This window comes from Temnothorax curvispinosus, unplaced genomic scaffold, assembly GCF_003070985.1.
Source record: "Temnothorax curvispinosus isolate PA1 unplaced genomic scaffold, ASM307098v1 QBEX01013556.1, whole genome shotgun sequence".
NCBI lineage: Eukaryota > Metazoa > Arthropoda > Insecta > Hymenoptera > Formicidae > Temnothorax > Temnothorax curvispinosus.
Window position 1 is genome coordinate 81196 of NW_020223336.1, and position 25499 is coordinate 106694.

The window sequence follows — 25499 nt, forward strand, 5'->3', positions numbered from 1 at the left end:
GTGAAACAATTAAATACCAATAAACTCCAATTAAATGTTAATTTTAAAATTTAATTAAATGTCAATCAATATATATTGCATTGTTAAAATATAAAAAAATCGTATGATTACTACTAATATACGTTCAATATCGTGTATGCAGATTTTTTCCAGTAAATTTTTATTTACGACCCGTTCAACCTACCGCAGAGTGTCGCACGACAAAGAGCCAAAGCCGTTACAATCGCGAATATGTCGACCGGCGCGATTCCATCCTCTCTAAACGAATATTCGAATGGTCGCGTAACATACTCCTTGTGGTCACTACAATTCCGCGATAGGATTGGTCAGGCTGCGCTTCACGAGCTTTTATGTCCACCGTTACTCAGTTTGTCCGTCCAAACCGCAAACCTTGCGAATGGACCACTGCTCGCTATTAACCCTTCCAGAGAGGGCCGAGTCTTAATTTATTAAAAGAATTTATTATTTGAGTTTTTCACGACTTAACACGAAGAAAACGTGTTCCTAAAGCGAGACTACAACATCGAGAATATGAAATTAAATTTTTACATATTATAAATAAAATTAAATGTATAATTATGGGCATACTTGATCTGAAATAATTAAGTGATAAAAACGTGAAAACGCATCTTGCTATGAGAACGTTGGAAGTTTGAAAAAAATCTAGTGCTGTCTATCCTTCATCGAGATCTGCCTCTGCAGCTACTTCGATTTTCTTGTAGTGCAGTGCACCTCCGAGAGAAAGAGGAAAACGCGGATGACGGACTCGTTTTACGACACAAGGACGTAGAAAAAAAATTAATCAAAAAGCCACTCGACCTGGTAATTTAAACGCATCGCAGCGTGCTGAAGTCGTGTATATTGAACTTCTGATCTTTGTAAGCTTTGATGACGTTCTCTCTCTCACTCTCGCGGGCTTTCTTTTACACGGGAGCGCGCGAGATAAGTGCAAAGGAAACGAAGAACGCAGTCACCTCGTCATTGTCAAAGAAGAAAGAAGGTAAAACATGAACTGAAGTAGTCGAAACGGAAGTAAACTTGTCAAAGAATCTGCCTGATGATTCACGATACTGATGATACACGTTGATTATTATAATGGCACGCACTCACGTGTCGTTCTTCTCGTTATTCTATCGACGGAAAAAATATTATTCATAAAACGCGCGCGATTAAATTTTATATTATGTATATAAAATATTTAAATTGTCAAAATAAAACTAACCAAAATACATGAAATAGCGATAAAGTACGAAATAAAATACAAGCAGGCTAGTATCCGGCGATACGCGTGATATATAGCTGAAAAAGTTTCTGACGCCGGTTTTAGGCGTATCGCTCGCGCACCGTTCTTGTCGACTTCCTTCCGCGAGAACGGAGGAAACGGAAGGATGAAGGACGCGAAAGTTGCAGGATCCCGAAACCCCGAGCGACAGCCAATTCGCAAGCAATTCTCCGCTCACCTCGGGCGGTCCGGGGAGTCGTCGACTTTGCTAGGCAGGAAAGAACGGCGAGAGAAACGCGGGAGGGTCGGAAAGGAGCCATAAAGCTGCCAGAGAAAAACCTCACCCACGGACGAGAATTAATATTCCCAGACAAACGTGACAGATAGATCAAATCTGCATCTCACCGGGAGCGCTGGTTGGTGTCAATTTCGACGGATTATCGCTCCTTTTTCGTCGCCCCTCCTCTCCGTCTTTCTTCGCTACGCTACAGCCTTCCTCCGCGGACGTATATCGTCCGTCACGGTTCTCCAACGCCGTTCTCTTACGCGACGCGCGCTCTGCTTGTTCTCTATTTTCGCGTATAACCGAATTTCTCCGAAATCACAGATTTTTTAAATCAAACGTGCATCTTTCCTGAGCCCAGTTAGACGAAAATGAAAAAAGTTTTCTAGAAAGCATAATCCTACTTTTCGAAAAAATATCATATTGTATTACTATTGTTATTTCTCGATGTGTTTCATAGTCGAGAGAAAAAAAATATCAGACTCACTGGAAGGGAATTACAATATTCCGAACCGAGTACCGAGGGTCCTGGCACATCCTGTCAATGTCACCCCACGTGCGCGTTTCTGATACGCGTTGCTTTACCTGTTCGCACGTAACGCTCGAGACTCGCGATCATCTAACACCGGCGCGTCCGCCCATATGGGCACGCTCTCGCGTGGACGGCTCGTGCGGACCACGTGGCCGAACAATAGGACGATTCTAATTGGGCTTTTCGACGTGGTTGTCCGGTAGCAAAAAATCCGACAAAAAAGGCGACAAAAGGGGCTTAACCGGCGGACGAGCGGCGGGATGAGCACGAGCGAGGAGTATTCTTATGGTCGTGGACCAGTTCGGAAAGGGTTAACTCTCTATCTCGTTGCCGGAACGTGTAGCTGGCAAAAGGGGGTTTGGGGCGAGTGCCCCGGAGCGTGATGAAACTTTAAAGAGACACCGGTGCGCGAGAGCGACCGCCGACGCGACGCAGCGACGTGCTGCTCCTCGAGAGGCACAATTATGTTCGTCCGCGATAGCCGCCCTCGTTTCTCGAGAAACGATACAAGTTTACATTCATTCTTTAATTTTTTTTTTTTTAGAATTTTGGATTCTGTATTACAAATATAAGAGTTTAAAAATTTACATAATATCTATAAGATTAACTTTTAAATCGAGGAATGGATTTGCATGCGCATGTATTAATTCATGATTTGTTAATATTTTCTAACTGTTGAAATTTTTGAAGTAATATTTGCAGCAAAAATTTTATCTCACATATGATCGTAAAGTATAATTAAATTGTGAAAGAAAATAAAAGAACTAGCGCTGGTTGTCATCGGAGGAAGGCCAATTTCGTTCTACATTGCAAAACTCCTTGCGACGATTTGTACACTTAAGTATTGCATAAGAATTTCAAAAAAGGAGTGACAGAGAATGATTCATCGAGAATCTTGTAGGCAAACTTGAAGCCAATAGATTCTTTAAATTGAAATAAACTTCAATTCCGGGATTATTTTATCGGTTGCAAAATTAAAAATAGTTTTAATTATTCAAAACTTATAATAATAAATTTATATTTCTTCATTTAATAAATAGTATAATAAATTATCGTAATTCATGAACTAAAGACAATTGATCACTTATTATATAAATTATTGTTGAAAAAGTAATTAATATGTCAATAATGCCTTTTATTTGTAAAAAAAATACTTATATCTGTTATATTTATAAAAACAAAGAGAGAATTACAGCAATACATTTCTAGATCCATTTCAAACAGTACAATACTCTCTAAACTTCTCTCTTTTTATCTTTCTATAATGATATAATAATCGCGCCAACGTGTATATATTAAATATACAAACTGCGAACAAGACAAAAAAAAGTTAAAAACGAACAGCGTGATTTTCCAACTTCGTTTCGATGTCACATAAAAAAAACGCGAAGATATCCGCGTAGCACTTTCATATCCAGGGTGTCGCGTCGCCGAATGAGAACGCTCGCGCGTTAAACCCTTCGACGTACGACAATGTACTCCCCGACAAAAGGGGGTCAGAAGAACGGCGGGAGGGGAGACACGAGGGGCAGGTTCACCCCAATCCCCGAGCGGGCGGTTTAAATTCAAAAATCGAAATCCACCGATCTATTGTTCGTGTCCGTTCGACCAGGTTCGACATCACATGGCAGCCCCCTATAACTGTACTTTAAAATATCCTCTTCCACCCCTCTTTTGAACGAATCAACAATTCACCAAACCAGAGAGATTTCGAAACGGCACGATAGTTTCCTCGATGCACCTCTACTACGATCAGAAACCCTGACATATATTTTCTCGTTCTGATCGCGTTGCCAAATATCGGAATCTATGATACAAAAACCGAATGCAAAATTGGAACTTGAAATTATTTTGTGGCCGGATCACGTTACATATCTCTTTTCACGACACGATACAAATCAATCAATTGATTCTAATAAAACGCTCCAAAATTTTACTTTAATAATGAAATATGTAATAATATATAATCCAGAGAAAGAGAGACAGAAATTTACCGGAATTGACTGTGTTTGTGTCGGCGTCCACGGACTCAGTCTTCTGCTTCTTCGGAAGATCTTCCTTGACCTCATCCGGTGCTTCCGTCCGTCTTTTTGGCGTCGAGCTGGCGCTTGCCTTGAGGTCGATCGGACTTCCGGTATCCGGCCCCGGGCCCTGAGGCGCCGGCGGACTCTCCAGTCGGCCGCTTCTCTTGTTGATGGGCGCGGAGATGCTGGGCACCGAGTTCAGCTTCGAGTCCGGGTCGACGGTCTTCAGGGTGAGGGCATCCTCCGGATCGGAATCCTCCGGCGCGGCCGTCGCCGGTGGACTGTGGCAGCCCTGGAGGGTGCTCCGACAGTGGTTGACCTTGTGTTCGATGAACCGGACAATTTCTCCGAGGGGATAGGACGCCCTGCAGCCCCCGCATTGGACGGTGTCTGGGGAGGTGGTACTTTGCGAGGTTTCCGCTGTAACAGAGAGAGATATGTCTCGTTTAGATGCATGGGAATTTTTATTAAGCGAATGGCGAGTTAGTCTGATTATAAAGATGCACGCGCAGCATCGAGTTTGGCATACTTTCTGTTATTTAATTCTGATATACTTGATTGTAATATTGTCATAGTAATGTTAACTGTTCCTGAATTATTAATTGATATTGATTTTATAAAAATATAGAGCAATCGAAATTTATTGATGCACCTATTGATTTTCGAAAATAACGCTCTAGATATTCTTTTGTGTTTTTTATTTGCAAAAGAATGTAATAATACAATGTTTTTATCATTGTTATTTAGTTGGGAAATAATTTTCTCTACAGCAGAGCAATTATAAAGTTACGTTATTCGAGCGATGGATCTGTGGTGGTACACAATATTCAATTCTGTTGTATAATAAATAACTCATTAATGCAATTGTATCGCAAGAAAACTTAATTGTTGTTTCCCGACTCCGACTATTTTTTGTGAAAGCAACATCAGTATCGGTTTATTACTATCGATATGTACATGTTACAGATACCATTATATAATCAAGTGTAGACATATGTCTCGCGCATTATTCACAGCGGGGCATTAATCATCGCGATTTACGATACCTATTAACTGACTGCAGCCATAATCCCGTGATGAGATATCAAAACGAACGATTCTATGACCCGGTAGCCGTAAAATTTATGTGCGTATATGTGTATGATATAGTGATTAATTGAATTATAAAAATATAAAATTAGATCTATATTTTGAGCAACAAGTTTGAAAACATTCTTTGTGCCACGTCCTACTATTTTTTCATTTCATTTAAGAGATGATAAAAAATATATCAATATCACACATAAGTATATGTACGCATAAGTGATGGGATTCTTTTATCTATCTCCCTCCTTATCTATCTCCTGAAAAATTTCGGTTGTCCTTTTTTCACATTTTCATGATTCAATCTCCATCACTTCCTTTCGACGATAAATAGACCGCAGACGCGCGGTATTCGCCTAATCTGAGCGAGCAAACTTTCCTCGTAACAAACAGGACTAATTTCCTCTTACGCAACCGTTATAATTCACCGTCGTCCGAGGGGCAGAGGGCCCGAGGTCAGCCGCAGACGTAACAATTCACTTTTGAGTGTCCTTCAAGAGAAACTACAGAACTCCTCGCGATGTCTTATGTCCTTTCTCTCGTACGTTTTGCGCATTAACATAGAGATTGGCAGCGAGTTTCATACATCGATCTTTTCCCTCGTCGAGTTGAGTATCCGTATCTATCCGAATGGGGACGCCCAGGCTCGCGACGAAACAAGAAAAATCCTCCACCGTCTTGGCAGTCGTTTTTCCTACCCCCTTCCTCCCCCTTCATTCCTATCTCGCCCTTCGAGTTTCTCCCTTTGTCTCCGTTCTTGTTACGTATCTCTGTCTCACTTTCGTCGTCGCGTTTCTCGAGGGATCTCCACTTTTCTCTTTCGTGCGCTTCTTTTTTTTGCTTCCTTTACACCAACCCCTGTTTGTTTACCCCTGGCTGCTGCTATCTCCTTTTTCGTTCGTTTCTCGCCTTTCGTCGGTGCGCCGACGGCGTTCGATTCTTTCTGGGCGGAGCTCGCTTGACCATTGGCCAGGGCGCAAACTCGAGCACGTTTCAACCCTTTAGGAGTTGCGAGTTACACCCCGATCAGTGGGTTGAACTTGAGTTATAGTCAGCTTTCTCTCTCAGTTTATATAGCTATTATATAGCTATTTCATATACTCTCAATTATTCTTTATTTATTTTATAGTTATTTGTTTTTCTGTACATAAAATATCTTGACAATTTGTTGAATTTATATTGTAAAAATTTTTAGTTATAATTGCAATAGTAGCGTGAATATAAATTCTCTTGAATATAAAGATTCTTGGCACCTTATTTTGCGTGCATGCATTATTGCCGAACATGAGAATTTATTGAACATAAGATTACCCTCTGATCTATCATACTTGTAAATTTTCTCAACATTGTCTAAAAAACAGATAACTTCCTAATAGCATCGTAATAGCTCAAATGACGAATGTAACTCGGCAATATTCCATAACAAATCGTTGATATCGCGTTTCGATGTATCTTCTCGACAACAAGCCAAGAAAATATATTTCTATTTCCAAGCTATGAAAATATTTTCGTGGGTCCAAGTGTATCGAGAGATTCCGATAAGAATCTATTTCTTGGCCCTTTACTATTCAAAATCGGTCCAGTCGAGCCGTGAAGCTTTTTTTCACGCCTCCTATCTGCAACTTCTCGTTTTTCACCGGAAGAATGACGGTAGCAGGAAGCAAGATAAGTTTCGCAAAGTCTCGGTGTGTCGAGAGTCGTGTTCGGACGAGACAATTGCGCCTCGACGACATCCCGCATTCTTCGTAGGAACGCGAGATTTTAATCGCGTTTGTCCGAGATCGTCGTTGACATTCGAATGCGAGAGAAAGAAGGGAGCGAAATAACGATGGTAAAAATCCGATAAAATTTTCGATAAAAACTCCGAAGGTAAGGCGAGGCGAGGCGACGTCTGGCCACGTCTCGGTTTGTGGTTCTGTTGCCGGTGAAAAAAAGGAAATCGGTCGAGCTGGATGTACGACGAGCGAGAAGAGGTTGAGCGAGAGCGAAAGGAAGAAACGGTGAGTCGCCTGAATGGACGGGCCTCTCTCGGGATCCGTTATTCGCCTACGATTCAAAAGCGCTCGGTTAGAAACAAGAGACGCGCGACCGGTCGTTAGCGACAATGGGCTTTTGTTTTTTCGGGGGCAGATGTTGGACCAAAACTGTCGGCAGCGTAGAGAACCCTCCGCAACCCCTGCGCGAGGACCGGCATCAGCCTCGCGAGCTTAAGGTGAGCGAAGGAGGAAGAACGGGGTAGACACGTGTCTCTTCGCCACTTCATAAATCACCCGCCTATTTATCCGCGTGCGTCTTCTGGCCCCGTTTAGTGTTCTTTTTTACGCGATGTGGCCCACAGGGTGTTTTAGTTATATTGCATTTCTTTGGAATCTGTAAATGTTACCACTAGCTCTTTTTCTCTTCTCTCTCTCTCTCTCTCTCTCTCTCTCTTTAGAAATTGTTCTAGAACGATAACATACCGATAATATTAAAAACTGCAATATATGTGCACATATTATTAAAGATACAAACATAAAATTCGGGAAAAATGATATAGGAAACTTATAAATTATTATAACTTCTTCGCGTTAAAATTTATGCTTATATATACACAGGAAACAATTATGGAACAGAACTTGATATTAATATTAAGAATTCTAGATAATTTATAGTGCATTAATTTATAAATATTCAACAAATACTTTGAAAAATATATATTTTTAAATAGTTATCTTACTACACAACAAAATGTTCATTAATAGAATAAAATATTTCACGTCAAAAAATAGGAAGCAAATTTTATTATCAGTTATCATTATCAGTATGCGGAAATATCAGCTTGCGTACATTTACGACGCGAAGCACATTTCCGATTTTGATGACGACAATTACTTGCCGCATAAAAATGAATGCGGTTGCATCTGGACGAATCACGTATATATACGAGAAAGGAGGGAGGATGTGAATTGCCGGGAAAGAAGATAACGTAAAAATATAATATTGCCCGGCGAATCTAAGTTGGATTGCTTACAAATTGGCCTATACATCCGTAATGTTGCGATCACCAAGCCCGGTGGCCCCTCTATTGCGGGCGTCCTTGTAATTTCCATCTACGAGTGGGAAGGACGCGTACCGGAATCTCTGCGGGAAATGTTCCGAGGTTATTAGTTTTCCACATTAATTTTCCTTCTTATGTCCTTAGTAAGAGATACGCCAGACCAATCGGAGAATCGATTCTCAGCGATAGTTCGCGTACGACGCTATCAATTGTTTAATGTCCAACGCGAATAAATCTGATTCTTCAAAATCAATCTAGTTCAAATGAAAATCAAATTTTATGATTGGCGATACTGGTTGATATATTTTTTTTCAAGATGGATTTAAATCGTGATCTTATCATTTACATATCTATGCCGTATGTAATATTATTACATATTAATTCGTTAAATGCAGTAAAAAAATTATCTCTTTAATTTAGAGTTAAAAGTTGAATTTAAATTTGTTCCTAAAAATTTAATGTCTTATTGCTATAATTGTAAAGACCACATTCAATGTAGGCCATAATATGCCGTAATGTCGAATCGTATAGCCCAACGTTTAATTGTCTCCAATTTCGCGATACGAATAATTAAAGCGTTAATGATAATTCTTTACAATATGTTTGACCGTCGATGGGAAACCACATTCGTTACACAATTCGCCGTTTTTCCACGACATTTTCGTTTAGCTCCACGCTGTGCACATCGCCTGCACACAGAGGAGACGGGCGAAGATATCCCGAGGCGGTATCCTTGTTAGGACATCCGTCCTGTCAAAACGTCCAGAGGACACATCGGAGCAATTGAATTACGATCATCCCCAGGGCGAGTTCCGACCGTAACCAATAATTCCATTATCCATTAGTATTGGGTCGCGGCAATTTCCTTCGCCGACCGAGGAAGGCATCGGACGCCACCGCGCGCCGTCGCCGCCGCGACGTATGTACGTGGCAACCGATCTTCCGGCGAAATACAGGAGACTGATCGGAAAACGGATAGATTCCCGGCACACGTTCGTATCGACGCGCGCGAGATGGACAGATCCGTGACGCGATCGCAAATATCATTTTATCCATAATAGAACGTCGTCGCGTCATTTATCGGCGCCTGGCACGTCATACTTTCGCTGTTATCTAAAAATGATTCCTTCTATCACAATTTTCTGTAATTCGATATAATACAGTGGTACATTCGTTTCTTTGCGCTAATAATCTATGAAATCCTTCGAATCAATTCGTAAAAAGCATAAAGTATAACAATGTTTTATAACGGTAGGGCAAATTGAAGATCCGCGCTAAATCCAAGCGTGAAATTGAAATCTTAAACATCTCTTCATCATGTTCAATCAGTCGTGATAACATTCATTGTGGAAACCACTCTCTATAAAAAAATACCGTCCCAAATTATGTACCTCCAGTACCTCGGTAGCAAAATCATATTCACGTAACTCTTTGCGACTCTTCATCGCAGGTTATCTGGTTATCGCCGCTGTATTTATGTCTTGCGCAAATCGCGCCTGATAAGAGATAACATCGCTTGCTTAGAAACTGCCGACTTTGCTCGTATCGGCCATAATTACCTTTGTGCGCCATTACCCGTCGTCCTGCGTCAGTTATTGCGTTACGTATCCGAATATTACTTGTCTGGGCCAAATTCACTGTCGGAGCCGATCGTGAGGATCGACAGCGCGATCGCGAATTCGATTGAACGCGACGCGAAATCGCCGTCCTAGCGGGGCCCTTCGTCCTCGCGAGCGACGCTTTCGTTTGATTTTCGGGGGACGCGAATCGATTCTCATTGCCGTGCACAAGGTCTCATTTCGCCCATGCTCGGATGCTGACTGGAGCATCGGGACGCGTATAAGGCCGGCCAAGGGCCCCAACAGGATATCAGAAGAATAGAAAGGACCTACCGGCATGCGCACCGATGGAGGGGGCAATTTTTATATACGAACCCCCACTTTATATTCTGTCGTCCTCTTTTTCTCTTTCCTTCTCTTCCATTTTCTCTCTCCGCCCTTTCCCTCTTTCTTTCTCTCCGAGAACACCCTTCGTCGTCGGGTTTTTCTCGCGGGGTTGAAGAGTTTTTCGAGTTAACCCCGACATGTTCCACTACCGTGCGTTTCGTTCGGCTCCGTACAAAGGATCCAAAATGGCGCTTAGTGCGTAGGTCGTTTTTTCTCTCGTACAGGGCCTTTCCACCCTGTCGCGTGTGTGTGCACGTAGTGAAAAAACAAGACCGACTAGAATCCGTTTGTGAGCGAGCTAGATTCGAGAAAGACCAATGGTAAGATCTGAAGGTCCATCGACCTCGCTCTCACAATTGGATCGATTTTTTTATTTCGCCGTACGTTTCCTCAAATTTCTTTAGCTACCTTTTTCGATCTAAGGGCCTCCCCCCGTATCTTCGATATCACAAACGGTACCTCTAACGGGTTTTCTCTTTTCAAGCGAAAATAGAGGCTGAACGTTTTTTTAAACCGTCATTGACCTCGTTCTGAAGAGTGAGGGTGCGTTAAACTGGATGACCACACAGGTAATTTTCCGAGATTTCGAGTTGTGTCTCATAAATTTTTTATAGAATGTTGATTTAAACTTCATTTTAAGAATGGTAATATTGAGATGAAGCAAATGAAAATAATCTTTTTGTACTCAAAATAACATTCCGAATAGAGTCTATAATTATGTCTTGTAAATATTGCAGAATATTAAGAAAGAAGGACTAAGAAGCACTAAGTTAGTACTTGCTATTTTATCCTTACTAATCCCGTTCTTAAGAATGGCGATATTAAAATATGCATGAATGTAAATTATTTTCTTGGATTCTAACGATATCGAGATAAATGCTGCAATTACATTACGTGAATATCTAATTTAGGGATGTCTAATTTAGGGTACATAACAAATATGTTGATTTCGTTCTCTTAAAAACAATAGAGTACGTAAAAATCTGTTATGACTGTTAAATACTCTCTTGGATTTAAAATTGCACATTCAGACTAATTTTCTTTTACACCTCTCATATATAAAATGAATTATGAATTATTTAGAACCAGCATGTAATCAATTTAATACTTAATAAAGCAAAAAATATAGAAGGGGTTTGATAATAACCTCGCCACATATTGTCATTCGAAATTCTTCCTGCCATGATTCACCCCATAGGGTAAACCTCTTTTATGTTCCACACATCGCACGAACTCTTACAGAACAGTGCTGTCCTCGGAAAGTGGAACGTATCGCCAAGACGTACCAAAATATCAGCTCGATCTCAAGCCGAGCGCCGCGCTACGAGAATGTGTCCCGAACAAACGGGTGAAATCAGTGACCACATTGGATATCAGAAAGGCCTCGGGGAGATCGGAGCCGCTAGAAAACTACGTTCCACTGTTCCGCGCTCGGCGGCCAGACGGTTATGAGAAATATGAAATCTGGTTCTCACGGATTCTGAATGGGGTACAGGCCGTCTCTCTCCCGCGTAGACGCTCGTCATCTCGCTCGCACTCGCGATCCATCGCTCCACATGCGTATCGTGGGAGGATCTCGAGACCCGCGGGTCGCCCTTTGTGAGCCCGCCAGCAGGACATTGTCCATTGAGAGAACGGGCAAACAGGTCCTAGAGAGAGAGTTGACCTGTCCCTCCCGTCCCTTTCATTTCGCGCTCCTTTCAAGAAAAACCCCTTTCCCCGATTTCTCGATCAAAATAAATCATATAGGCATACAGTTATGTGTATCCGCGAACATACAGCTGCGTCGCTTCTTGACATGCGGCAGCTTGGACATCGCGGATTTCGTATATGCGCGTCTGCCCTCGTCCCGTCGTGCCCCCGCCGTGTTTTCCAGGGTATTTCTCAGGCGCGCATGGCCATGCGTGGCCTGGCCTTTAATGCGGCGCGCGATGCGTTTCACCTTTCGTGAGACTCAGCTTCGACGTTTCTCGCATCTCCGTGGACTCCTGGGAACTTCGTCGCCGTCGCGTCTCCAATCGCCGCCGCAATCGTTTTCACAACTCTGTGCCGCGGCTTTATGGCAGACGTGGGAAGACGACCGGCGATACAGAACGAAAAAATTCCGCGATTTCGGTTTCAAAATTCCGCACGTTTTCATTTCAGCGCTTATACAAACGGGTGATAATGATTGATTAAGAAGAAATCATTAAGGATATTATATGATATTATTACGCATTTTTATTTTTTAATCATACACAGGAGGTCTGGGTTTATTTTAAATTAATCTGATAAATTAATATATTATGTCAAGTAGAATTTGCGTCGGGAATAATCGTTAAAATCCGATAGGCCGGTGCTGACGTGACACCGCGTGACACCCCATTCAACTATAGGACCGCGGACACGTTTTTCGTCCAATGATGATGAAACCACGCACCAATGGTTCGCTTCCATGTTGGCCCACCGTGCTTGACAATGACGGAAAAACAAACGGCGGGCAACGAGAGCGGCAACGAGGATCGCCAATGGGAAACGCGACGGAACGCAAAGCGCGCAAAGCCGCGCGCCGTGGCTTTGTATTGTCCGGCACTGTGGTTTCTCCCTTTTCCTCTCCCACATCCTCTCTCATCTCTGCTTTCTCTCTTGCTCTTGCTGGTTAATTAGAAAGTTCCGCGGTAAAGAGACGAAAGAGGGAAGCAGGGAGGGGGCGGCGGGCGTAGGGAACGGCGGAGGCTGGGGTTTCGTTGTTACATTATTCAAAACGTTCCCCCCCGCGACGAAACTCCGCACTGCGCTACCGCAAAACATCCGAATGCGAACTTTTGACAACGCGCGAAGTGCCGAAGCGTGTCACGCGAAATAATTAACGATCGCGCGAGTTTTCTCGGGCGAGAATTAATGCGCGCGTGGTTCGCGAAGCTCACCGTAATTTTCGAATTGTGCGTCTCCGACGCGTCGTCGCGTGGAGATGCTATAGTTGCGAACGCCATACAACGACCGCCTCGATACGCGAAGTGCAAATTTATTCGCGGCACGACACTTCGCGACTGACGAACGAATTTTGTTTGTAACTTTCCGTACCCGCGATTACTAGATCAAAATTACTATATATTATTTATTTTAACGCTGTGAAACCATATTACTTCTTCAGAAAGATTACATGTGTTAAATATCTGGGCTGCATCTTTTTCGTGTTATTTTGTCTGTTTTTCTACAAGAAATCGCAATTCTGGAACTTCTTATATGTATTATCTGATTATTGAAATTAATTAAAAAAGATACTCTTTTAAAATTATATCAAAATACTTACTATTGACAATAAGTTAAGATTTGTAGCAAATTTTATTCGTGTAAAAATAAAATTTATCATGTTACGATGATTATACATTGCACAATACATCTCAATAATCTTCTCAATAATTGATAACTGATTGGAGCTAACGGATATTATTCGCATCTTGCGCTACTGACGAATACTAACCATTCGCAACCATTGCAATTTTCGTGCGTCGGACATTAAATGCGTAAGAAACTGTGACCCCAATTTTGTTTCTTTTTTTATAATAGTCCCACGTCCGGGGCCTCCTGCTGACCCGTCCCGCAATTGGTCCGGTCCCGTAACAATGGACTCTCCTCGGCCAGTCCTTCACGCGTTTTCCTCTCTCCTTGTCTCGATCGTGCTTACTAAAAATCGAGAACCCCGCCGTGCAATTCTACGTCTCGCGACCAATCGAAAGCCCTCGCATTTCAAAGCTGACGCTTTTTCCACGTTTTATTCCGCCTTCGAGCCGTCGAGCAATGGCCGGACGTGATTTCTCGCGCCACCTTTTGTTTCGCCGCTTTGCCTCGGTCTCGTCTTTTTGACCATTACGTCGCTCCTTTATGTCGCCCATTATCGCCTCGTCAAAGCAAATATCCGATCTGGCTCGACGACCCGAAAATCACGTTCGACAGCGTCATTTCCCCTTCCGGTATTCGATGACATATTCCTTACGCTATAGATCAAAGAAATCCTGATACTCGAATGTGATTTCTTTAAATTTAACGCGGATAAATGCGTCTATGTGCTTACAATAAGAATACAGAATATTAACAAAAAATGTTAATGGCCGCGTCTTGTTTTAAACTTGTTAATAAGATAATGCACATAGTCAAGACTTTGGGGAACGAAATATTTAATGAGCTTGATCTTAATTCTATTTAAGAAGAGTATATAATCCCGAAACTTTATTTTATTACGAAAAGTAGGATCATCCGAAACTTATATTCGACGTTGTGTTATATTAATGCTGATTAGCTGAGTAGCAAGGATTTTCAAGGAAAGACCATAATACGAATTTATTAATAGATAATATTTATTAGTAATATTATAATTTGCACTAATTCTAGCGCATTGTAACATAAATAAGAGAACGTAATGTCGAAAAGATGCTTAATGTTTATCGGCTACGGACTGCACGTGAGATTAAGAATTAGAGTAGTAACGTCGAGCAACCCCATCGCATTGTTGTTTCCTTATAGCGATCTTACTGCGCGGAAACATTAAGAGCGTGGGGACAATTTCGGAGAAACTCGGCTGTGCTTCAGACACTTCCTCGGTAAATACGACTTCCTCAAGGTCCAACCGACGCGCCTAGGTGGCAACGAACCCGCCAGGTATCGAACGCATACGCCTCGCGTGAAAAGTAATGTTCAAGGACGCGTCATTATGCGGGAGATCCTTTTTCCTCCCTTTTAATTACGCGCTTCCGGCACTCCGGAACAGCTCCGCGAGTGTTCCCATTAAGAAGCGGGAAAGTAGCTCTCTGCCCGAAGTTTCTGCGGGGCCAACGCTCGCCGTGGGGCCGAAGGCGAGAGAGTATAGAGAAAGAGAGAGAGAGAGAGAGCGCATAACTAGATCCAACCTCGAACCCGACACGACGAGTCCAAGGGAATATCTATAAAAGCACCACGATCCTCCCTATTCCCCTGAACTTGGTCTCCAACATGTCGTATTTATAGAATGCCGCGAGACGCCGTGTATATGCACCACGTGGTTTACATACGCGCGCCGGTCGTGGAGGATTAGATTATAACGGGTGGCCACACGAGAAAGGAAATCCCCGTATCAGTAGCCTAAGAGAGCGTGCACGTGCTTTGACACACAATATAAATTACCATTCTGCTTAATGATGCTTATTATAAAAACAGGCAAATCGTAGTTGGTCCTGTGAGAAACGTAAATCTTTCCCAAATTTCTTATTATAATTGTGAATTTGAATTTGATTTTTTATAATTAATTTTCTTTATTTGTTAACTAAAATAAAGCATAGCAAATAATAAATCGCTATAAAAAAAATATTATACTTATGAGTTCTCAAAGTACTTCTCGCAATGAATAATGTATGACGCACTCTTTTCCGAAAGACAATAAACAATTAAACTACTGCGAGATAGCTATTACCTATGTACGTTCATGCGATGACAATGACGATGGGGAATAGATAAAAAATCTTAATTAGATTTGACTCAGTGACGAATTCACTTGTGACCCGGTCAGATCAGATTGCTTCAATTTCTCGGCTTGGGAGGGAGACACGCCGAAGTGACCCTTGTCAGGTGACCTACGAGGTGTCGTCGATGATCGCCGGAAAGGGGACCGACCACCTTGTACTTCCTAAGTGGAAGGAGGCGCTTCGTAGTGACCCTTGGTCAGGTAGCCGGTGGAGAGTCGGTCCATCCCCTCTTCCTGCTTACCGACAAGTGAACGGCCGACAAAGCGTATAATAATACGAGCAGATTATCGTTTCGAAAGGTGTTCGCACCTCGGGAGGAGGGTCTCGGACAATGGTGGACAATGGACCAGGAAACCGACACCGCAAACAACATAAATTTTCCTCGCAGCGCCTTCTCGTCGCGCGGACAGTCTCGACTTACCGAGGACGGACACCTCCGTGCCCTTCTTCTTTTTTTTTTACGCGTGCAATTCGATGCTCCCCGGTGCTTTTCTTCGGAGCGACCGTCTTTCTCCGCGACAAGACCGGCCGGCCACCGTCGACGCGCTTGTAAATCCATTATTTTGAATAAAAGTCGAAAAACGACACGATCCTCTTCAAAGTCTATTCTGTCCCCCATAGAATCGCTATTTGAGGGGACAAAATATTTTCGCATGTGGACGACATTAAGACGATGAACGGGGATTTATCTGCGATGCATACACAGATCATCTGCAAACCATTTTTCCCTTTTCTCTTAATCCTCTAAGTATTTAATCTCTTTAATGAGATACTTTCCGTTTCTCAATGAATATCTCAATACAAGTTCAAATCAGCATTAAAGATTTTTTTGAACATTTCGCATATCGTCAATATTTCTTAACTATCAGGCGAGTTTCCAAGCTCCAACTATTTCTTTTTACCTCGCACAAAGTATATGAATATAAAATCAATGTAAGAAAAGCGATTTCTCGAATAACGTAGCTTATAGTTTCGATTCATTGCACATCACAGATTTACTAGTTTCCAAAATATCGATCGCGTATATTCTCTGTTTATCATTTATATTCGCATTCGTCACGAAAAGATGACTGTTCGCGCGCGGTTTCGCGATCTTAACCCCCTTTTTAAGGGTGGGAGTACCACGAAGGCCAATAAGCCCGGACGAAGAGTCTCGCGAACGAACCAGACGACATCGTATTTCAGCCGAAATTGCCCACCAGCAGATTGGATGGACGATATACAGCCCCGTTGTTACCGAGTTCGGCGAAGACGTGGAGAAACTGTATCGACGTCGTCTGTCCTAGCAGTAGGACCAGGAGGATTGAAGGAGAGTCCGATGAGTAATTAATGCCTGTCCCATGTAGTCTGCCCCATTTTCCCCTGGTAACTGGTTCGATGCTCCGTATCGGAAACGTAGTTTTCCGTCCTGCACTGTTTCACCTCACCGCCAGTTTTTTTTTGGCGTATCTAATCGCGATAATTAATGTGGCGCAAGCTAGGCGAGCTTGCTTTGCAAAAGATCGAACAAGGAGCTTTATTAATTTTCGCGTACCGTCATATCTGCTAATTTTAATAGTCCGACGTAACTAAAATTCGTAAAATGAGAAAATATTTAAAATATTTCATCTCATCAGCGTTTATTCTTATTTAATTTTGTTCATCTTGCTATTCTTACGCGGGTAGTTCTATATTTTTGTGTTTAAGAAAAGCCGTTTCTTTCTTATTCACTATTTTATTCACCATCTCGTACTCCATCTTATAATGTATATTGTAATTTAAATTTGCGAAAGTTTTTTTCTCATAACAATTATATGTGGAAAAATTGTTTTTCTTGTTTTGCTTAAGTGAGAAAAGGCTTATCGGAGCAAGTGTTAACATTCAGTAGCGAACGTCAATGCGACATCAGACAGTGATGATAAGTGGTGCCATCTCGATGTCGGCCCCCGAACCGATTGATTTATGGAATGCATTATTAATTAAAATGTATTAATGAGAATATCATATCATTAATTCCAAGTGACATTCTCATATTAGTTATACTGCGATAAATCAATAATATATAATACCTCTATTTGATTTCTCTTATTAAACTGATATACAATGATATGCCATTGAATTATTTATTTATCAAATATAATAAGTTTCTCTCTCAGTATTAAATAATATAATTTTCGCTTAGAAACTTCGTTTCGATTAATGCAAAAATTCTCACATGCGAATATCGATAATGCTACCAAGACGTTTTGCTTGACTAATTGTAAGTATAACTAACTCAAAATTGGCACCTTTTATCATTATAAATATCACATCTATCTCGACATCTATCTACTACATGCGTCTTCTCCGCAAAGCAAGCTCGCAAGCTGTTTCTTCAATCGGCGTCATCGTGCATAAAAAATCGAAAGTGCCTTCGCCTTACCTGGTCGCGTGCTGGATCCCGATGCAAAGGCGAAGGAGGGGAAAGGATGAAGAAGAGGGCTCGTGAGAGGGAGACGAAAGGAAAGGGTTCGCCACGCGCCCGGCGCCCTAAAGGTTAATCTAGAAAATCAAATCAAAGCGGTTTTTTGGTCGAGGGACTTGCTGAAGACGCGCTAGAGGAGTAAGAGGAGAGGACGGAGCCGTAAGAGGACGGGAGGGTGACGCGAGAGAAAGGAGACGCGAGGAGGAGACGAAGGGCTTCCGACGGACCGCGCATCAAAGACAATATTCAACACGTACGCCGCGCCGTACGCAAAAGGCGCATATGCCGCGCACGTGCCGGCGGGGGGGGCAAAGCTTTAGCGCTCTGTTTGCTAAATAACATCCTCGGGAGTACCTCGAGACTAGATACGGGGCGAGCAAGAAACCCTTCTCGCGGGTCAGCGAGTGTAATTGCGCGCTTATTAACCTTTGCCGCGTCTGCCTATCAACAGAAGAGCTTCGCTTTAAATTAACATAATTAACTTTCGTGCATTTTCGAACTATTTCTGCAAACTACTTCATAGACAAAATATTCTAGGCATAGTTATCCATTTTCTGAATAGTTATCATTTTTATAATAATTGCAAAAAAAATTTTACCTTACTTAAAGTAAGCAGTATATATAGAAGAATAGAATTTGCGTTGTAATTCTAAAGCAGAAAAATAAACGCTGGCATAAGTACCGGTCTGATTGCGCGATGATCATCGTTCATGAAAAACCGCAAACGCGAATGGACAAAGCGCGTGGCCAGTTGAAGAACTTTTCGATGACGAGTGACTATGCGGGCTGGTCAGTAAATTGATCATTCGGCTTCTAACACTTGAAGGCTTATTGCGTTGTTGCAATACCTACGGCAACTCTATTGACTATGACATTATGTGGTTATCGTGGTCGAAGACAAAACGCAAGTGGGGTGGATGATTTATAGCATTAGATTGCAGTGATAACTTGTTATTCAGAATTTACGAAAGACGTACGGTAAAATGACGACCTTAACGTCACCTCGACGTTGGCAGTGATATATAATTTCGCATTCGGAAGAATACATCGGGCTGATTTCTCATTGCCGCTGTTTAAGAAGCGAATATGCATGTATATAATGACGAGCTCGTACATTATCTCCACGTAGAATACACGTAGCATACGGAGCATTAATGAAAGTTTCTAGTATCAGCGATACGTAAGCGAGTATATTTTTCATATCGCATTTCAAATCACGCTCACAACTAAATTCTAACAAATTAGCATATCGAGGGATCGAGGGAATCTACGTATCAACGCGCCTGTATTTAAATCACAGTCAAATTAATTTTTCACCATATATTAACGATTTTTATTTTCAGATATCTTATTAGTTTTATCGTGTTTATTTTCCCAGTAATTTCCGCTAGATTTTCGCTTCGAAACGTTCAACATTTCTCGCGACGGTCACCGACGTTAACTCCGCGAGTGTCGGCTGACCAGATAACTCGTACACACACGTTCCTTTTGCCTGGCGTGTCGTTATGGGAAAGTGATCGTATGATAGGATATGATACTTGCCGTTCGACGAACGTAAGTAAATGCGCGATCTATTTGCCGCCGCCTGTCTACGTATGTACGTAGGAGGGAACACGGGATAGCGGGGAGACGGGTAATCAAAGTGTAGACACGCGACACATCGTTTCGAGGAAGAAAATAATTCTGCGTTGGCAAACACGGATTTAAACTAGAAGCGACGGATTCTTGAGACGATTAAGCTTGAGACGTGAACGCGATGGTATGCCCAATGGCCGCAAAGTCTGCCGCATTTTCTTTAATTACCGTGATCGAATTTTCATGCATTCCGATAACTTTTACTGCTAGTCGACAGATCTGTCCGCGATTTGATTGTTAAAAAAAGGAAACGAGGTCTCATTTAACGCCAACGGGAACTCACCTTAACGCGAACGATGGACGATACCATTCGCGTCATCATCGATTCACCGGGTATCAAGTAAGCTGCGGCAAAACGAGGTGAAGCACATCCATCATCATCATCGTATCTACGTTCACGAGGCCGTCACTTCGTTGTCAGCCGTCAAGTAGTTGGCCGAGAAGTAAACAGGACTTTCTTAGTTATCGCGAGCAGAACTAAGCAGTCCTTTCTCGGCATCGTATTCTAGAGGTCGATTCAAATTAAAGAGAAATTGATCTCGATTTTGCCCGACATATGTCATAAATATGGCCGGATTAATTGGGTTCAAGAGGATCGACACTGTCACTGTCCCTCATTAATTTCGCCTCAAGGTGGCAGATACGCAAACTCGCGAATTCGCGATCTTGTCCATCGCGATGCTGTCATCTTTCTCCTCCTAATCGCGACGATCGATCGTCGCGCGCTGTTATCGGTCCTCTCCGTCTTAGAAACCATGGCCGTTACGTTGCTCGTCGTCACTCACGGAATCGACGTGGCCCATTGATCTATCGATCGCTATGCTACCCTGTGACGAAGATCAACCAGTAAGGAGTAATCGGGACGATATGAGGGGATAATCGGTGCCGGAGAAATATTCCGGTATCTTTTCGCGGCGGCGTCATCGCGCGAACTAAAGAATATCGCAGTTGTAATTAAGAAAACGGAGCCGCCGCCGCCGCCGCCGCCGCCGTCGCCGGCGTCGCCGCCGTTCCGTAGAGGCGAGGGGGTGCCTCGCGGACGTCGCGGGGGCGGGTGTTGCCGACGAGGGGTAGCAGTCGCGGGGGTGGAAAAGTCTGTGAAAAACGCGCGCATGACAATGCCGCCCTTTCTAGCCCACCCCGCGCCGTCACCTTCTCCTCCTCCTTCTCCTCTTCCTCCGTCTCCTCCTCCTGCACCTCTACCTCCTGCTTCTCTCCGACTCCTTCTCCACCACCTTCGCCGCCTCCACTCTCCTCGCCTGGTGGGGACTGTCGCGGACTAATTAAAAATTCAGCCGACGAGTTACCCGAAGACGTTGGCCTTCCATCCCTCTTTTCCCTCTTTCGCTCTCGTTCGACCTCTTCTTCTCCCCCTAGTTCATTCACTCACACACACACACACTTTCTCTTTCTCCTTGTACCCCATACTTCTCTCTTTTTCTCTCTCTCTCTCGTTCCTTTCCCTTCCTTCCTTCTGTCTCTCTCGCACTTAACTTTCTCGCGCTTTTCGTAGCTTTTTTACCTTCTCTCCGTCCTCGGCCACGCGACCGCCGATCCTTTTCACTTTTTTTTTGTTGCACCACGCCACGAGGAACGGCCACGCGCTTACCTCATCGACAGGTTGCCCTCTTGATCGAGACGCGGATGCCTTTTTGCAAGGAAACGGAGTTAATTACCGGATCGCGACCGGGACACCGACCCGATGCGGAAGACTTGTATTATGACTACCGCATTCAATTCTTTTCCCCCAGAAAGCATCGCTTGCCAAGAAATTAATCGCGAGGGGGATCTGATTTTGAAGTTTCGCTTTATTTTTACCAGAGCGCACCGATGACGTACGACGCCAATGAACCGAGACGGATCATAAAATGATTAGGATCGAAGTAGAGCGTGCCGGACTTGCGTGACTCGATTTTAAAACGATTTACGACGATCCGATCACGGATCACCGTGGAAGGATTTGCGGGCCGCCGATGAGCGCCGAGAGTTTCTCGTTACAAATGGCACGGATTTGTCGGCGGCGGTTAACAACCAGGAGAGAGATTGCTTTTGATCTGCTCTCGGAGAAAACTTAAAATCGAGTTACGTCGACATAATCGATTGGATCCGCAAGTAATTATGCTTCTGATTAACGATATTGTCTACACACATTGATACGAAAAATTAAATATTAAAATTTTCCGAAAAGAATGCAGAACATCTCAATACACGAAAAATATGAAATTTCTTACGATTTAAACCAAAACACTTTATTTTACTGTTTTTTCTAATATAATAACATAAAAATTTGACATACACAATAAGTGTAAAATCTATAATAGATGAAAAATACCAACTTATGAAAAGTATACGTTTGTTGAAAGGAATCTTTTTGAAACAACGATTGTGTTACAAATATTTATGTTTTTGGATACTAGCGCGAGTAATTGAAATTTGAAAATACACTCTCAAGTTTTCCCCAGAGCCTATTTTTTTTTTTCCGATAGATATAGCTATACCTTTTTCCATTTTTTTTCTTTGAATTCCTATTTCTTTCTAGTTTCGATTCTATGGAGAAACAAACATATTTTTAAATTATTCATAAAGTTATCTATGGAGTGATGAAATCGATCTAGTTATCTGGTCTTCTTGTAGGTAGACATTTATCGAAAATACAATTATGTTCTAATTATCGAAGACACTTAGTTATCTTGGTCGTCCAAATCGGACAAATAGAAAAAACGTACGAGCGTACACGGTCAAATCTAATCTAATCACATCATTGGTTGACACACCATTAGACTAAGATAAATTCGAGACATTCTAAAGTATGGTGGCTTTATGATTTTAATAATTTCGTTGTCTCGTTTCATCCAACCGCGTGGCACAATAAACACGCTCATAAACGCGGTACACGATTTCGAGCGCATCGCCTTCGCAAACGTGATAAATATCACGCATTTAGCGCGTGTGTCTAATCGCGTGTTTTCGCACCATCGGCCGCCACAAGTGTTTCGTTTCCGTGTCAGTTAAATCTATAGTGATCCGCGAAGTGGCCAATGATTTCGGATTGTATTATCATCGGCTTTAGCGTTTTTGCCCAAAAATCACATCGGTCTGTAAACACGAAAGAAAGAGCTCGTATCGGTCGACGGGCAGGTCGACGGATAATATTTCGTGGCAATGTGTGTTTTTTTTTTTGTTATTGTCACTCACCTTGCGCGATCCTGACCGCGGGCATTTTGATCCTCATGGTGGCGTTCGCGATCTTCGACTCTCGTCACGAAACACTTGTCTCTTGAAGAACGAGCTTCAGCTCCGGTCGTCCAGGACGGAAAAGGGGTTGCAGTTGCCGTTGCCAGTTGTTACCTTCCGGTCACCTGGATCACATCCGCGGGAACGAGATGAGGAAGGAGGAAGCGACAAGCGCACGTCGGTGACAGAACAACAGGACAAAGAACCCGATCCCGATCTCGGCCGTCGTCACGCTTCCGCCCTCCTCCCTCTCACCTCCGCCGCGTGTTTTCGCCCTCCGCGAGAGGGTCCATCCGATTTTTCCCGAGATATCGAAACACTGTCTTCTCCCGTCCTTCTTATTTCTAGGGACACGCCGCGTCCGGTTCTCTCTATCACGATTCGCGCTCTCTTCTGGATATCTTATCCGATACGTCTCGCGCACCTGGGCACCGCAACCTGGACACTTCTTCGTCAACTAATATTGGTCCTCATGGTCCTCAATGGCCGCATTCTTTCGCGGCCGCACTGCGTTCACCACCGCGAGAAATACGCGCGACATATATGACACCGCGACTCCGCGAACGATAGTGTCAATATCAGGTTTGACCGAGTGACTAACTGACCGGAACACGATCGGCCGCGCACAGGTGCGGGATAACGTTTACGCGCCCGTCCGGCGGGAATGCTGGCGCTTTCCCGATTGACAGTAGTTCTGCGCGTCGACTCGCCGCCAGCCGATTTCCCTCTGCGGCACCTGCCGAGCACCGATGTTGCGCCGACACGCGACAACAACCGCAGGAACTTTTGATCGCAACCGAACTGAACGCGGTGGTTCGTCGCCGCGGTCAGAGTTCACAGTCACGGTGGGACTCCCGCGGCGAATTCACGATATCCCAGAATTGCTCCTCTCTCGTTGACTGTTCGCTCACTGCTGTCACCTTCGCGAAATGGCGAAGTGAATAGGAAAAAAAAAGGAAAATATAAACAAGTCCAAAAGCGTCGCGCCGCGAGTGTCGCGCAGAGTGTCGCGGCGCGATGTTTCACGCGGGTTCGATGAACCGCAGTTTCCCAGACGATCGTCGTCTGGCGGTATCCTCGAATCCTTCGACGTCTCTCTCTCTCTCTCCTCTCCGTAGCTTCGTTTCAGTGTTACTTTTTTTTCTATTTTTAATTGCCGGCAATCGGCGTGGCGCACCCGCGGTCCCTGGACCACGCGCGATCACGATGACGCGACGTCGACGACGACGTGCAACGACACCGCGTCCTCGTTGACGTACGACCTCGACGGGCTGGTGCGGCTGTCTGGTGCGGCGGCCTGGTGCCGACGGCGCGGGTGCTGGATGCCTGATGCCGGCGTGGACCAGAGCGACGACGGTCCAGCATGGGTCGTATCGCCGAGTGGACTGTGCCGGACTGTGCGCGCCTCTAGTCGTGTGCCGTACGAGACCTGGTGTGTGTCGGGCACTGCGCTCGCTTCGGACGCGTTCGGTTCGCCTCGGCGCCGAGGCCGGACACCCCACGCGCTCTCGGGGTAGTTTTCACCCCCCGTGGTGGGGGTAACGCTTCCTCTCTCTTTCTCTCCCTATCTCTCGCTCTCTCTCCCCCTCCCTACGTCGTGCGCGCTCCCTTTCTACACCTCCTCCCCAGTTCTTCTCCCTCGCTTTCGCTCTCTCTCCCTTCCACTGGCGAGCGTTTGTGTAGCCGCGAGTACACCTACGGGGTCCGCATACACACGCCCGCGCGCTCGTTTCTCTCCGTTTAACGTTGGCCATCCAGATCCGCTCCTCTCTCTCTTGCCGTCTCCTCTCGCTCACTGATACCGGCGCCGGTGTTCGTCGTCCTTGTCGCGCGGGAGATAACCGCGAGGAGGGAGATCGCGTCTTCTCTCGCGCGGGTATCTCTAACGCGACGGATAGTAGGGGAAAGGCGCGCTTTTTCCAAAACGCAACCCTTCCTTCGCGTCGCGGCGCGAACGCGGCGGATACGATTTTTCCGGCGCGTTCCAACGGTCGCGAGGAGCCAACGGTTCTGCATCCGGCGCGAGAAAATCCACGTTGTACGGGATGCTCGGAAAACAAATGTGAAATACTATGTTAAGCCGATATTTTTATCGAATTTCGTATTTATTTAATCTGCTTTTGATAAGACAGTGATAATTTTACAATTTACTCATACTCTTGCAACTATCTTCGATGTTAAATAAATCCTTAATTAAGTTGCGATTTAAATATCTACAAGACTGCTTACAAATTTGACAAATACATTATTCGTGCTTCTGTTACAATCTTCTTGTCGAGCACTCTGTATATGTATTCACGAATGCAAACGAAAAAAAATATTTAAAAATATGATAAGACCGCAGCCTTCACGACGCGATTAATGCTGACCAGGCGTTTAAGTTACCGCAGTAATATCTAAACGTATTAATGTTGTTTGGAGCGGTGCCAAGTTTTCGTTGCTGATCGTTGCCGCACTCGTTACACCGACGATGAGTTTCTGTAGCAGAATTCCGGCGCGCGTGACAAATTGCTTCGAGTTACTTTTACTAACTACAGAAGACTTTTTGGAAGTTGCAAGTCCAATTATATTTTATCAAAGCAC

At 43.8% G+C, this 25499-nt stretch overlaps 1 protein-coding gene across 2 annotated transcripts in view; it reads right to left on the reverse strand.

The window, feature by feature from the left end:
* LOC112463691 (B-cell lymphoma/leukemia 11A) overlaps window positions 1-24312 on the reverse strand; it is a 32085-nt gene extending 7773 nt beyond the window's left edge. Inside the window, exons 1-3 of one of the 2 annotated variants that reach the window (XM_025030205.1) lie at window positions 22878-24312; window positions 8155-8264; window positions 4032-4481 (exon numbers count right to left, since the gene is read on the reverse strand). In XM_025030205.1, coding sequence (XP_024885973.1) covers window positions 4032-4481; window positions 8155-8233 — 529 coding nt within the window. In that variant the 5' untranslated portion in view covers window positions 8234-8264; window positions 22878-24312. The remainder of the gene's footprint in view (window positions 1-4031; window positions 4482-8154; window positions 8265-22877) is intronic. The other variant, XM_025030206.1, reaches the window with a different exon arrangement.
* Between the last annotated feature and the right edge of the window lie 1187 nt (window positions 24313-25499).